Genomic DNA, 14,146 nt, shown 5'->3' with positions numbered 1-14,146 from the left:
TTCAATTAAATACAGTTCCCCCCCCACCCCCTTTTCTTCTCCCCAGGCAAGGAGAGCCTCATCACTGACAGTGGAAAGCTGTATGCCCTTGATGTCCTGCTGACTCGGCTCAAGTCTCAAGGGCATAGGGTCCTTATCTACTCCCAGATGACCAGGATGATAGACCTGCTGGAGGTAGGAGAAGGAATCTTGGGGACCTAGGATACCTTGACATTTAATTTGTAGTAATCAGATGTCCATGACTAATGTTAGTCCTGCTTAATGGGAACCCCAAAACTCCTTTTTTTCTTTTTCCTCTTTTTTTTGAGACATAGTCTCACTCTGTCACCCAGGCTGGAGTGCAGTTACACCATCTCAGCTCTGCAGCCTCTGCCTTCCGGGTTCAAGCAGTTCTTCTGCCCCAGTCTCCTGAGTAGCTGGGATTACAGGTGTGCACCACCACACCCCACTTTTTTTTTTTTTGTATTTTTGGTAGAGACGGTGTTTTGCCATGTTAGCTGGGCTGGTCTTGAACTCCTGGCCTCAAGTGATCCACCCACCTCAGCCTCTCAAAGTGTTGAGATTACAGGCGTAAGCCACCACACCCAGCCCCCAAAACTCCTCTTTTTGATTTTATAATCTATAAAGGGAGCAGAGTTAGATCCTGGTATGGGGAGTATGTGAAGGACTTGCGCCCCCTTCTCTATACCAGTGAAATAGAACACCCCTTACATCCTTCTTTTACTAGGGAAGACATTTCTTAATTTTAAAGTAGGTCACAGCGTAGGAATCTAAAATTATGTATGGAAAACAAGATTTAGGATTAGTTCTCTATGTAAAAAAGCAGAGAACAGCTATTCAACCTGAGTTAATGCAGTGATTCTCAACTTGACTACGTATTGCAATCACCTGAGAAGCTTTTAAAAAATGTGGATGTCTAGTCCCATTCCTAGAGATTCTTTCTTACTATGTTTGAAATGAGGCCTGGGCATCAGGATATTTAAAAGGTCCTGGGGTGATTCTAACGTGCAACCAGGCTTGACAGCTACTAAGTTAGTGGAAAAGATATAACTGTGCAAAGCAGCTTTTGTTTCTTTAATTGCTTCTTTGTTGAGGTTTTTCTCTTTCTTGTCTGAGTGGTGACTTATTTTTTAAGGGACAGGAGGTCACAGACCTTGAAATAGGAGAGTGAAAATGAGAACAGATAATCACAAACTAGTAGAATAAGTCTTTATATAAATAAAGTTTGAGGGGCAAAAGCACCTGGTTGTCAGAAGTACATAAATATTCTCATGTTTTTATATATGTAAGGCTTCATACCCTCGCCCTGTTACACCAGGGAATAGTAATAAGTAAGTGAAATTGTACTGTTATTATCATTATCTAGGAATAAAGCAGTAGGGACCATATCAGTAGAGAAGGAATGAAGGCTAGCATTAAGGAGGGTTTTCAGGCCTTTTTCAGGCCTTTTGGAAGCCAGGATTGGCTTGTTGAATTTTGCAATGAATTTATCTGAAATCAGTGGGAGGTTTCTTTTAATAATCTGGTAACTTCTCTTAGCAAGAGACATAAATGATTTTTGGGGTCAATTTCAGCACCAAGTCTTAGGTTTCATAGCCCCTTGCATGCTGTTGACAGGCTAAACTCTCTGGTTTGTATTATGAGTAGGCCACTTATTCCTAAATGATGGAAGTGCTTATGAGTGAATGTAAGTCACCATAAGAGAGGTGATTAAGCTGTTGTGTTTGCTGTATATATTAACTATGTTAAATGTCGTCACCGCAGTAATCCAAAATAGAAGGACCACCTGCATGTCTGGTGTTCCGTTCAAACATGATCCCAATAGCCAAAACAACATGAGTAACTTTTCCTGCAGTGGGGCTCTTTTTAGGGAAAGTGCACTTTCATTGTCCTCAAGAGGCAGGGAAAGTATAGCTAAAGTAGTGATCTTCAGCTGCTAACAAAGAAAAAGCAGTATGCTAAGGATACTAGTAAGGGACATAATGGTATTTCTTTTCCAAGACTACAGTCTTACATGTTGATTCATATTAAAGGGAAGTTCCAAGGGAATGTGAATGAGCAATCAAAAAATAAACTAGCTTTGGTAGGTAGGTAAAGGTGAGTGTAAGTGGTTTAAGTTTAATACAGCCTCTATTTTAGTCCTTCCCTCGGTGTATTGCACACTTCTAGGTTCTCATTAAATATTACTAAAATAAGTAATTCAGAGTATGATAAGTTTCGTTCAGGATAAGTGCTGTAAATTCTACCCACCAGGATCACTTCCTCTCTATCTATAATCCAACAGTTATTTTTGGGTTGTGGACCTAGTGAGTAGGTTTTGCAAATAAGCAGCTTGAGAGCCTCTTTAAACATAGATGTATTTCTAAGGGGAATTCCAAATTAGGGAAATGCAAATTCAAAGCCTGAATTTCACAACTGCTGACATTCCTTAGCCATATGTATAACATGCATCTTGGATGCTGAAACTGGAAAATGTTGCAACTATTTGTATGTTTTAAAAACTAAAATGAAACTCTTGTCTAGTTTCCTTAATGCTACACTAGTGGTTCTTCATTTATTTTCTTAAAGTTTATTCATTTTTAATTTATTTTAATATTATCCACTCAAATGAACCACATTCTGTATTCCAGGAGATTAGTACTGAAATAGAATTTAATTTATGAGCACGGAATTACAATGCCCACAGTGTTTACCGTATATCTAATCATATATTTATGAAACATAAACATATTGTGCATCTTGAGATAGTGCAGCACTAGGCCTGCATTTTTTTATCTTTGAAAGAGTGTTTTTCAGTCACTTTCATAATAGAAACTCTGAGTACTAACATTCATTAAAGCCATGTTTTAGCATTAAAGCATGACCTGGCACATGATCTTGCACTAGGACCTTCTGAATAGATGCTGTCCATTGAGTGTTCTTGACCTTAAGAAAAAACACAAACTTAAGTCTCAAAATGTTGTTTTGTTATTTCAGGATTTTTCTTTTTCTCTTGAAATCGTATACCCTCTTCAAAGAGAGAAAGAAATGCTTCCAATAGAGTAAGAGTTAGAAACTCACACTGCGGGTATCAAAGCTCTGTGTTGCTGTGGGGTATGTCAGCAGCTGTCTTTCATCCAACAGACTTTTTGGGGTTTTGTTGTTGTTGTTATGTGCCTTAGCCATGCCTGTCTGTCTCTCTGTTTCTGGGGCTTGGCAGAACTAGAAGACATTAAGAATTCACATACTTCTCTATGGCCAGGTTTCCATTCTGTGAGAAATACTGGTTTTGGACATTACTATTTGCACAGTATTTTTTAAAGTCATTGATTGCTTCCTTTTTCCCTTGGGTAAAAATCTGACTTTAAATTTCTTGTGTATGTATCAGATCTTCTTCCAAATAGAATATATTCAGAAATGTTGTATTATTTCATATGGCATCTAAATAGTAGTATTTCCAGATAGGGGATTTTTAAAAGGAGAGTGCTTTTGCTGTAACAAATGGGCACTAAGAAAAACCAAAATAGTGAAGAGGAGACTGCTTAATTTCCAGGGCCAGGAGTTTTTAGTTTGCCACTGGCAGAAGTCAAGGACATAAATAGGTGAGGAAATCATAGATCAATAAATGTTGTTATGAGTTTATTTTATATTTACTGAACCACCTATAGGATCTTTTTTGTTGTTTTGTTGTTGTTGTTTTGTTTTTTTTTTTGTTTTTGTTTTGTTTTGTTTTGTTTTTGAGACGGAGTCTTGCTCTGTCGCCCAGGCTGGAGTGCAGTGGCCGGATCTCAGCTCACTGCAACCTCCGCCTCCCGGGTTCACGCCATTCTCCTGCCTCAGCCTCCCGAGTAGCTGGGACCACAGGCGCCGGCCACCTCGCCCGGCTAATTTTTTGTATTTTTAGTAGAGACGGGGTTTCACCGTGTTAGCCAGGATGGTCTCGATCTCCTGACCTCGTGATCCGCCCGTCTCGGCCTCCCAAAGTGCTGGGATTACAGGCTTGAGCCACCGCGCCCGGCCTTGTTGTTTTGTTTTAGACGGAGTCTCGCTCTGTCACCCAGGCTGGAGTGCAGTAGTGGGATCTCGGCTCACTGCAACCTCCACCTGCCAGGTTCAAGCAGTTCTTCCTCAGCCTCTGGAACAGCTGGGATTACAGGCACGCATAACCATGCCTGGCTAATTTTTGTATTTTTGTAGAGATGGGATTTCACCATGTTGGCCAGGCTGGTCTTGAACTCCTGACCTTAAGTAATCCTCCCATCTTGGCCTCCCAGAGTGTTGGGATTACAGGAGTGAGCCACCGCACCTGGGCACCTATAGGATCTTGGCTGTTGGGCATACTAGGGGAACACATGATCCCTGTGCATTTGGGATGGTGGTATCCAGCTGGATGTCAGGCAGAACTTTTCCTGCCACCAGCAGTTTTACCATGGTTAGGCACTATTCTCTGTATTCTAGTAGCCAAGAACTTCTAACTTACTACAAATGACTTATCTCTGGGTCTTCTCTTTTGAGTTTCATTCCTGTTGCATCAAGCAACTAAGTTTGTAGTTTAAGGAAATAAGCCACTTGATACTTTCCTGTGTAATAAAGAGTACTTGGAAAGAGTTAATCAATTTATGCTATATGTGGTGTAATTGTTAAATACTGAAATCCAGACAAATCTTGAACTTCACCAATATGTGACAATAGTGCAATGCAGAATTAAATCCAGATAATCCATACATAATGACATTTGAGACCCTGAGTTATATAACTTGCTCAGTCAGCTATCCAAGTGCAGTTACTCACTGGGGGAAGATTTATCCTGAGTAGACATTCTGTCATTTATGAGTTGGCCTCTCTTAGAAATGCAGGTTACCTTTGGAAGCTGTGATTCTGAAGATACTGTAAAGCTGGGTATTCTGAAAATGCCCCATGGAATGAAAAGCAAATTGGGTTGGCACATCTGATATCTTAAGTTGCCTGCTTGGCCTTCTTCCAAGTGTACTCTACTTCCTTTCAAAAAAAAAGAAAAAGAAAGAAATTTGGGGCTACTGTTAACTAGAGTTCTTATTAGGTCTTAGGAATTATAGAAGAAAAATTGTCAGCTTACAGCCATGCTGTGTATAGTCTTTTTAATTCTTTTTTTCCTCCATGCTACCTTTGAGCAAAGCATTAATGCTAGGCAGATGCAAATATTAGTTAAACATGGTGTTTGACTTTAAGGAATGTATCTAGTGGAGGAGGCATATACATATACAAATAACTGTCAGTGAACCCTGATACTAATGTCAAAATGTGCGAATAGAGCTGAGGATAGCAAGAAGGATACGTTTATTTCTAACTGAGTCACTCTTAAGGAAGGCATCACAAAGACAGTGACATCTGAACTTAAGAACAAATAGAATTTCAACCATCAGGGAGAAAGGAATTTGAGACTAAGGAAGCCAGATGTAAAAAGAGAGATGGAAAGGTACAAGAGTAGTCCATTGTGACTGGAACATATGGCATAGAAGAAAGGGAGATAACAGGAGTAGGTTGAAGTCAGATTATTTTGGCCCATGATTGCCTTTTGCTTGTCTTGCTCCAAAGGGCTCTGTATTAGATAAGGGAATTATGGTTGTCAACTTAACTCGCTTGGTTCAATTTACTTGGACTGCAGAAAAATTGTAATAGAGAGAGTAGCCTTTTTGCTAATTATATACCCCAAAGATGGAAAACAGCATGTCCAAGAAAATAAAATTACATCACATCTGCAGGTTTGTGGACCATACTGAGTCCTTTCCCAAAATTGTTTTATCAAAATGAAATCTGGTTAAAATGAAAGTCAGAGCCAGCTTTGGAATAGAAGTTTCAGAATGAAAGGTAGGTAATAGGATATATAAAACATTTGTCTTTATTTTTTCAGGTGTCCGATTATCCTTTCTTTATAATGATGGTGGATCAGATTATGGACAGGATATATTAAAAACCATAGGGTTAATGGGGCTCCCTTTTATTTTCATGTTAGTAGTGCTGATCATCCCTTCCATCTGGGAAACAGTAGGAGGGTTAAGCCAAGGACTGTGGAACCAATCTGCCTGAGTTTCAATCCTAGGTCTGCCACCGACTGCCTGTGTCACATGAGGGACCTTAACATCTGTAAAATAGGAGGGACAATAGTAAACCTACCCTTAATATACACCCATGAAAATTAAAAATCTAAAAAAAAAAAAATGTAAAAAGGAGGTGATTGGAAGCTGTTTTAGAGCAGATCATGAAGATTTTGATCGTGATCTCTGATCCTGGGGGAAAAAAATTAAAAGAGAAATTTAAAAATATATTAAATAGCACTTACCTTAAAGGTTGCCATAATGATTAGATGAACATAACCAGGTAAAATAGAATAGTGACTGGCAGTTAGTGAATGCTCAGTAAAACTATCTTGAGTTATGCTGGCAGCTCTGTTTACATGCCACTGATGTGGCATATGGATGTGATCTGAAGTCCTACCTTTTAATCAGTGGCATGCAAACAGAGTATTGTCTTCTCAACTTGTATAGTAAAACAGTGGTTTTCAAACTGATGAGATGTGTTAGAGGACCGGTAGCTATTAAGCAGAGATGGCCACTCTTCATCAGTCAGGATAGCGATGCTTTTATCTATTATCTATATTAGAGGGGTTCCATATAAGAGTTTGCTTGAAGAAAGTGTTCCAATGCTTTAAAAACAGTGTATGTTTGGCCAGGCACAGTGGGTTACACCTGTAATCGTAGCACTTTGGAAGGCCAAGGGAGGAGGATCACTTGAACCCAGGAGTTCAAGACCAGCCTGGACAACATAGCAAGACCCCCATCTCTATAAAAATTTTAAATTTAAATTAAAAAATTAGCTGGGCATAATAGTGCATGCCTATAGTTCCAGCTACTTGGGAGGCTGAGATGAAAGGATCACTTGAGCCCAGGAGGTCGAGGCTGCAGTGATCCAAGAAAACTATACTTCAGCCTGTGCAATAGAGCAAGACCCTGCCTCAAAAACAAAACAAAACCAAAAAAACTGCATATGTCTACCATAGTGCTTCTCAAAATTAATGCTTTCGAATCAAATGTTATTAAAATGCACCTTTTAGTGGTGTGCTGAACATTGTGGCTGACGCCTGCAATCCCAGCACTTTGGGAAGCCAAGGTAGATGTATCACCTGAGGTCAGGAGTTTGAGATCAGCCCGACCAACATGGTGAAACCCCATCTCCACTGAAAATACAAACTTAGCCAGGCATGGTGGTGCATGCCTATAATCCAGCTACTTGGGAGGCTGAGGCACAAGAATCACTTAAACCCCAGAAGTGGAAGTTGCAGTGAGCCAAGATCGCACCATTGCACTCCAGCCTGGGCAACAGAGCACGATTGCATCTCAAAAAAATAAAATGCAGATTACAATTTACTGGGTAAGAGGTGTGTCCCTCAGTTCTGCATATCTAACAGACCTCAGGTGGTACAAGTGCTGCCCATCTAAGGGCCATGCTGAATGACAAGGTTCAAAGGGAAACTGCCCTGCATTCTCTTTCTAATGGTTGTTCTCAGCTGCCAATATAGGCTATCAGAATAATCTCTGAAGTTTTTTCCAGCTACAGCTTTGCTGATGTATGCTTGATAAATAAAAATTGTATATATTTGAGGTAGATCATGTGCTATTGTCTCTCTTAGAAGATTTCACATATACGATACAATATCATTAGCTGTAGTCACCATAATGATTAGATCTCCAGGATTTTTTTGAGTTTGCATAACTAAATCTTTGTACCCTTTGACCAACATTTCCCCATTTCCCCTAGCCCCTGGCAACCCCCCTTCTACTCTCTACTTTTATGAGTTTAACTTTTTAAGCTTGCACATGTAAGTTGAACCATGCAGTATTTGTCTTTCCATGTCTGGCGTATTTCATTTAACATAATCAGGTTTACTCATGTTGATTTCCTTCTTTTTAAGGCTGAATAATATTCCAGTATATATTTATATATATACACCACATTTTCTTTATCCATTCACCTGTTTTGTTTGGAGACAGTCATCCTGTTGCCCAGGCTGCAGTGCTGTGGCATGATATTGGCTCACTGCAGCCTCAAATTCCCTGGGCTCAGGTGATCTTCCCACCTCAGCCTCCTGAGTAGCTGGGACTACAGGCACATAGCAGCACACCCAGCTAATTTTTGTATTTTCAGTAGAGGTGGGGTTTCGCCATGTTGGCCAGGCTGGTCTTGAACTCTTGACCTCAAGTAATCCACCTGCCTCGACCTTCCAAAGTGCTGGGATTACAGGCGTGAGCCACTTCCCCCGGCCAACCACCACACCTGGCCCCAATCTTTGTCTTTTAGGTGTTTTCCTATAGTATGAGGATGTAGATGTTGCTGTATTCAGACTTTTAACAGATCTTTTCACGTCCATTTTCTTGTTTTCTGTTTTTTTAAAGCTATTTACTGAAATAGACTCTAAATTTACTAAAGTCTGAAATCCCACTGCTCATCTTAGTTCAAGAGCTAAGACTTGAAGCTGTGGAAGGGAATAATTCACTTCTGTTGCGTCAGTAACAGGTTCTCTATAATCAGGGTTGGTTTGATTATGGTCTAGGAATAATATCCCTGGGGTTGTGCTGGCCTTGATATATAAATACATAAACAGCATCATTTACTAGAAGATTCATTCATCAGTGCTTTTATGTGGCTAGAAGTTCAGTTTAAAAGGCAAATCAGGCTAGGCGCAGTGGCTCACGCCTGTAATCCCAACACTTTGGGAGGCCAAGGCAGGCAAATCACCTGAGGTTAGGAGTTCGAGACCAGCCGGGCCAACATGGTGAAACCCCGTCTCTACTAAAAATAGAAAAATTAGCCAGGTATGGTGACAGTTGCCTGTAATCTCAGCTGTTCAGGAGGCTGAGGCAGGACAACCGCTTGAGGAGACTGCAGCGAGCCACGATTGCGCCACTGCACTCCAGCCTAGGTGACAAGAGCAAGACTGTGTCTCAAAAAAAAAAAAGCAATATGTAACAAACCCGCACGTTGTGCACATGTACCCTAGAACTTAAAGTATAATAAAAAATAAATAAATAAGGCTAAAATTATAATCTGTGTTATGGGTGACTCTCTGTAAACTATCTTGGTATTGTCTAGTTATTTTGTTGTTCTGATTGCAACATTCTGTGATTGGATTAGCTGCAAAAGGTATAGGAAGCCTCTAAGGACTGTCATCTTGCTATCATTTTATACTTTCTTTCCTGAAGTCCTTTTTATCCAAAACACTCCCTACCCTTCTGCCATTAGCTCAGTCCTACAATACAGCAATGCCAGCAAGTATGAACTTGAAGCTCACTTTGAGTATTTTATGCTCCTCTTTGATTATCACAGCTCTTAAGGAACCACTTCGAGACAGAAAGAAATAGCAAAAAATTAAATTAAAATTAAACCAAACATAAAACACAATGAAGATGCGTATGTCAGTGAGCTTGTCTACTTTGTTGACCAGCTTTGCTTTACATGTACCCTACCCAGAGACCTCTGCCAAGTTCTTGGCACTCACTCCATCTAAGAATAGGCTGTCACATACGCTGCACCAGATATACCAAACTACACCAACCTTATGTGCTAAAATGCCCCACCGAGTATAAGAGTTACATATGAAAATATAGCAATATAAGAACATTTGACCACAGAAAACTAATTAACACAAACATTTCCCAAATATAGAAATGATTAGTCTTTTTCAATAGAGAAGTTATTTTAGAACCGAAGTAACTATTTTATGCTGTTTCTTATAAATAGGCCGCTGTGTTGAGTTTTTGATACTAGTTCTTCTACAAGTGGACTTTTTGTAGTGTAATCAGAGATAACAAAAGAGGAAATAAATGTTCATTTGGATATAACTATAAGAAGAATTGCAACTTCTAAGAATGGAGAGGCAGTCTCTCCATTGTATCTTTTGACGTCTCTTCATTCTTAAAAGTTGTAATTCCTCTTGATAAGGTTAAGAACATTCTCTGCCATAGAAAATTACCTTGTCTTTTGTTTCACTCTGATGCTTAGGCGTCCCATAACAGTGATGCATGCTCTGATGGGAGAAGGAAGCTTAGGCTGTAAATGTAAGCATTTTAATCAGTAAAGATTTGCTCTGGGGAAACACATTCATTTCAGTGAATGTTATTCACTGAAAAAAAAAGTAGGTATTTTCGTAGCTGTGAAAGATATTTGGTTAATGACTGAAAAACTATTTTGGTTTGTGGAATTTTTTTTTTTTTTTAAATGAAACCTATAGGAATTTACAGGAATAAGATTAGGTTCCAAACTGAAATTGAGAGTGATTATAATCTTCAGATTGCCCCGGATTTTCACACGTTGGCAGTAAACTCATTTACAAGTAAACTTCCTGTACTCTTGAGGTTGCGCTCTCCCCATTCTGGATATAATGGCTTGCCTCCAATGTGGACAAGGTAGAAGACGGGTAGATGCTTATGGAAATCAGAATATAGTAATATGCATCAGACTTACTGTGTCCTTTCATCCCGGTTGGCAGGAATACATGGTTTACAGGAAGCATACTTACATGAGGCTTGATGGCTCATCCAAGATCTCGGAGAGGCGAGACATGGTTGCTGATTTTCAGAACAGGTAATGTTCATGGGAATTACAAAAATTATCTTTCTAATTTCCCTCTAGTGCTTGAAATGGTAAGTTTTTTTTTTTTAAATGCCAGGGCATCTGAGATTGTTAAGGAATCAAGATGTAATTCCTGCCATTTTAAGAAGTTACTAAATCTGCTTATCATAATTCAGATCTATGTGTCTGGGAGAGAAAAAGAGAATATACCTGATAGTTTGTATATTTGAAGGATGCTTTCTTATGACACCAGCGCCTATTTCTTTGGATAATAAAAGAAATCGTTTCTAAGTATGAACCAAGATCCTCCTCAATGGATAATAAGTATGTAGAAAAAAATCCACCAGCGTATATTCCTCATTGCTTACAGTAGCCGTTTCTTTCTTTTTTTTTTTTTTTTGTGAGACAGTCTTTCCCTGTCACCCAGTCTGGAGTGAAGTGGCACGATCTTGGCTCACTGCAGCCTCTGCCTCCCTGTTTCAAACAGTTCTTGTGCCTCAGCCTCCCAAGTAGCTGGGATTACAGACATGCGCCACCACACGCAGCTCATTTTTGTATTTTTAGTAGGGACGAGATTTCACTATGTTGGCCAGACTGGTCTGGAAATCCTGGCCTCAAGTGATCCACCCACCTCCACCTCCCAAAGTGCTAGGATTATAGGCATGAACCAATGTTCCCGGCTGCTAACAGTAGCAATTTCTGGGTGTTGACTTAAAGTTATTAGTTTGTTTCTGTGTTTCATTTTGTATAAGAAAAAGTACCTTTTATTTTCCTGCTTTCCTTTCAACATAGTAGCAGTACAGTGCAGTATGACAAATTGCAATACTGTACAATCTATTCAGCTGGCAGCTCTCATCCACAGTACCTCTCCCACCTGCTAATGAGCCTATGAAATTTCAATTACCGCCTACTGAATGCTGATGGTTTACAGAGCCATAATTATCCTGAGTGCAGTTTCTCATTGTAATAGGTAGAGTCTGGTTTACTGCTCTCTCCAAGGAGAAAGCCAGGCCTCACTAGTGACGGTCTGCTGAACTTCATCTTCAGTTTTCCTCCTTAGACCTGGAGAGCTGAGGAATAAAGCAGATCTTAATATCAGTAAATCAGAACAGCTTTGACTTTGGCTTTTAATTGCATGGCCTCTTAATATTTCACTTTTGAATTCTTGTGAAGAAAATTAAGCACATAGCCATTTTATTTAGATTATAATTTTTAATTTCATTCAGTTCTAAAGCATGGTTTAATTCAGACATAAAGTAATTTGGCATAAAACACATCTACAATTCAACATAGCATGTCTTCTGTTTAAGGGTTTTTCCTAAGTTAAAACTACACACCAGAATTCCAGGTGCCTGTTTGACCAACAATAAGGAGAAGATCTGCTTCAAACCTATTTCCATTTGTTGCCCTGGCACAGCTGTGTGAATAGCCTGACCTAGCTTCTCACCTAGCAGAAGCTACCAGTAGATTCTAAAACCAATTATTTGAAACATGAGTAAGCACTGTGGCTCCTTAGCCCATCACATTGTTTTGGCAAAAAGGGGAAAAAAAAAATTACTGGGCGATCTTCATCTTTTCTTAATTCTGAAATCAGTGATACATATCTTATCATATCATGTCCTTACCTACTCCAGCCTCAGAGCTGCAACTTGACAAGAATCTTATGTGCAAGATCTGTAGACTGTATGTTTCCTCAGAGTGCCTGTATTTTCTCCAGTCGTGCCAGTGTATCTGTGATGTGGGTACACTGGGATGGGGTGGCATGCTTTGTAATGAGAAAAGCCATTAAGTAATAGGTATTTCACCTGATACTGTTTGTGTTTATTTTCCACTAGTATATTTGATATTGTACATTTAAGGATCTTTTTAACAGTAATGTTTTGATTTTCTTCAGTAACAGTTGGGGCCTTTATATATTATAATGAAATGCCTATGGAGAAAAATTTGAAAAATATTTCAAGATGAAAATAAAGGCCAGGTGTGGTGGCTCACGCCTATAATCCCAATACTTTGGGAGGCCAAGATGGGCTTATCATCTGAGGTCAGGAGTTCGAGACCAGCCCAGCCAACATGGTGAAACCCCATCTCTACTAAAAATACAAAAACTAGCTGGGCATGGTGGTGGGTGCCTGTAATCCCAGCTACTCAGGGGATGAGGCTGAGGCAGGAGAATCACTTGAATTTGGGAGTTGGAGGTTGGAGTGAGCAGAGATCCGCCACTGCACTCCAGCCTGGGTGACAGAGTGAGACTCCATCTCAAAAAAAAAAGAAAGAAAAGAAAAATCACCCACAATCCCACTACTGTTAACATTTTGGTATATCCTCTAGTCTTTAACGTATGTGTAGGGTTGTATTTATACTGTTACCATATTATAGGTGGGATTTTGTATCCTGATTTCTTCTACTTGATGTTCTGTCATAACCATTTTCATGTATCGTTAAAAAGTCTTTGCCGACAACCTTTATTTTATTTTATTTTATTTTTTGAGACAGAGTCTCACTCTGTCACCCGGGCTGGAGTGCAGTGGCGCGATCTCGGCTCACTGCAACCTCTGCAACCTCCGCCTCCCAGGTTCACGCGATTCTCCTGCCTCAGCCTCCCGAGTAGCTGAGACTACAGGCACCTGCCACCACGCCCGGCTAAGTTTTTGTATTTTTAGTAGAGACGGGGTTTCATCATGTTAGCCAGGATGGTCTCAATCTCCTGACCTCGTGATCCACCCGCCTCGGCCTCCTAAAATGCTGGGATTACAGGCATTAGCAACCGTGTCCAGCCTTGCCAACAACATTTTTAATGATCACTGTTCTGTTAGACACTAGGTATATATACCACTTTTCTATTATTGAATAGAAATATCTACTAGAAATATTGAGTGAATATTTTTGTGTATAAAGCTTTGTAACTATTTTAGATTACTGTCTTAGCATAGATTCAAACATGAGAAATTACTGAGTGAAAAGATAAGAACATTTAAGACTATGTATATTTCTTTGTAGAAAATTCTGCTGATACAGACCCCAACCAGAGCTGTAGTATGTTGACTTCTAGTGATTTGGGCTTCTGAGTAGTAGAGCCGTAGTCATTCTCCTGGCTTACCCAATTATTAGAAAACGGGACTGTGAGACCCAGGGCTCAGTATATTTTGCAGTACCTTCATAGTGGAAAAAAATCAGGAGGTATATAATTTATTACCTCTGAAATCTCTTACTTAACTTGGGAAGCAGAGTTACTTGGGCAGTCCCAGTAGTAGTGCACAATAATTTTGAAAAGTTTAGCTCTAAAATAATGGCATTTTCACCATTAAATTTTACTTGGATCTACTTAGTAAAAAATGTAATTTTTCACAGCTTTTATTAGGAAATCTTGCTTGAGCCTTCAGACTCTACAACTGAGAATTACTTAGGTAACAGTGAATGTTATTTAGAGTCAACATTTGGGTAACCATCGTTTTAACACCATCTATCTAATATTAGGCAAAATGGAAAAAGAGACTGAAGTCTCCTTCTGATCCTTGCGTACATCACAAACTGGATGCTTAGAGTTGGGATTATGGCAAAGAAG

At 39.6% G+C, this 14,146-nt stretch overlaps 1 protein-coding gene across 3 annotated transcripts in view; it reads left to right on the top strand.

Moving 5' to 3' along the window:
• INO80 (INO80 complex ATPase subunit) overlaps nucleotides 1–14,146 on the top strand; it is a 140,153-nt gene that overhangs the window by 101,434 nt on the left and 24,573 nt on the right. For all 3 annotated transcript variants that reach the window (XM_023198368.3, XM_023198366.2, XM_023198367.2), the window contains 2 exons: nucleotides 47–174; nucleotides 10,502–10,596. In XM_023198368.3, the coding sequence (XP_023054136.1) occupies nucleotides 47–174; nucleotides 10,502–10,596 (223 nt within the window). The remainder of the gene's footprint in view (nucleotides 1–46; nucleotides 175–10,501; nucleotides 10,597–14,146) is intronic.

Source organism: Piliocolobus tephrosceles, chromosome 6 (genome assembly GCF_002776525.5).
Source record: "Piliocolobus tephrosceles isolate RC106 chromosome 6, ASM277652v3, whole genome shotgun sequence".
Classification (NCBI taxonomy): domain Eukaryota; kingdom Metazoa; phylum Chordata; class Mammalia; order Primates; family Cercopithecidae; genus Piliocolobus; species Piliocolobus tephrosceles.
The sequence above is the reverse complement of the archived record's forward strand: the minus strand, read 5'-3'. Positions and strand labels throughout refer to the sequence as shown.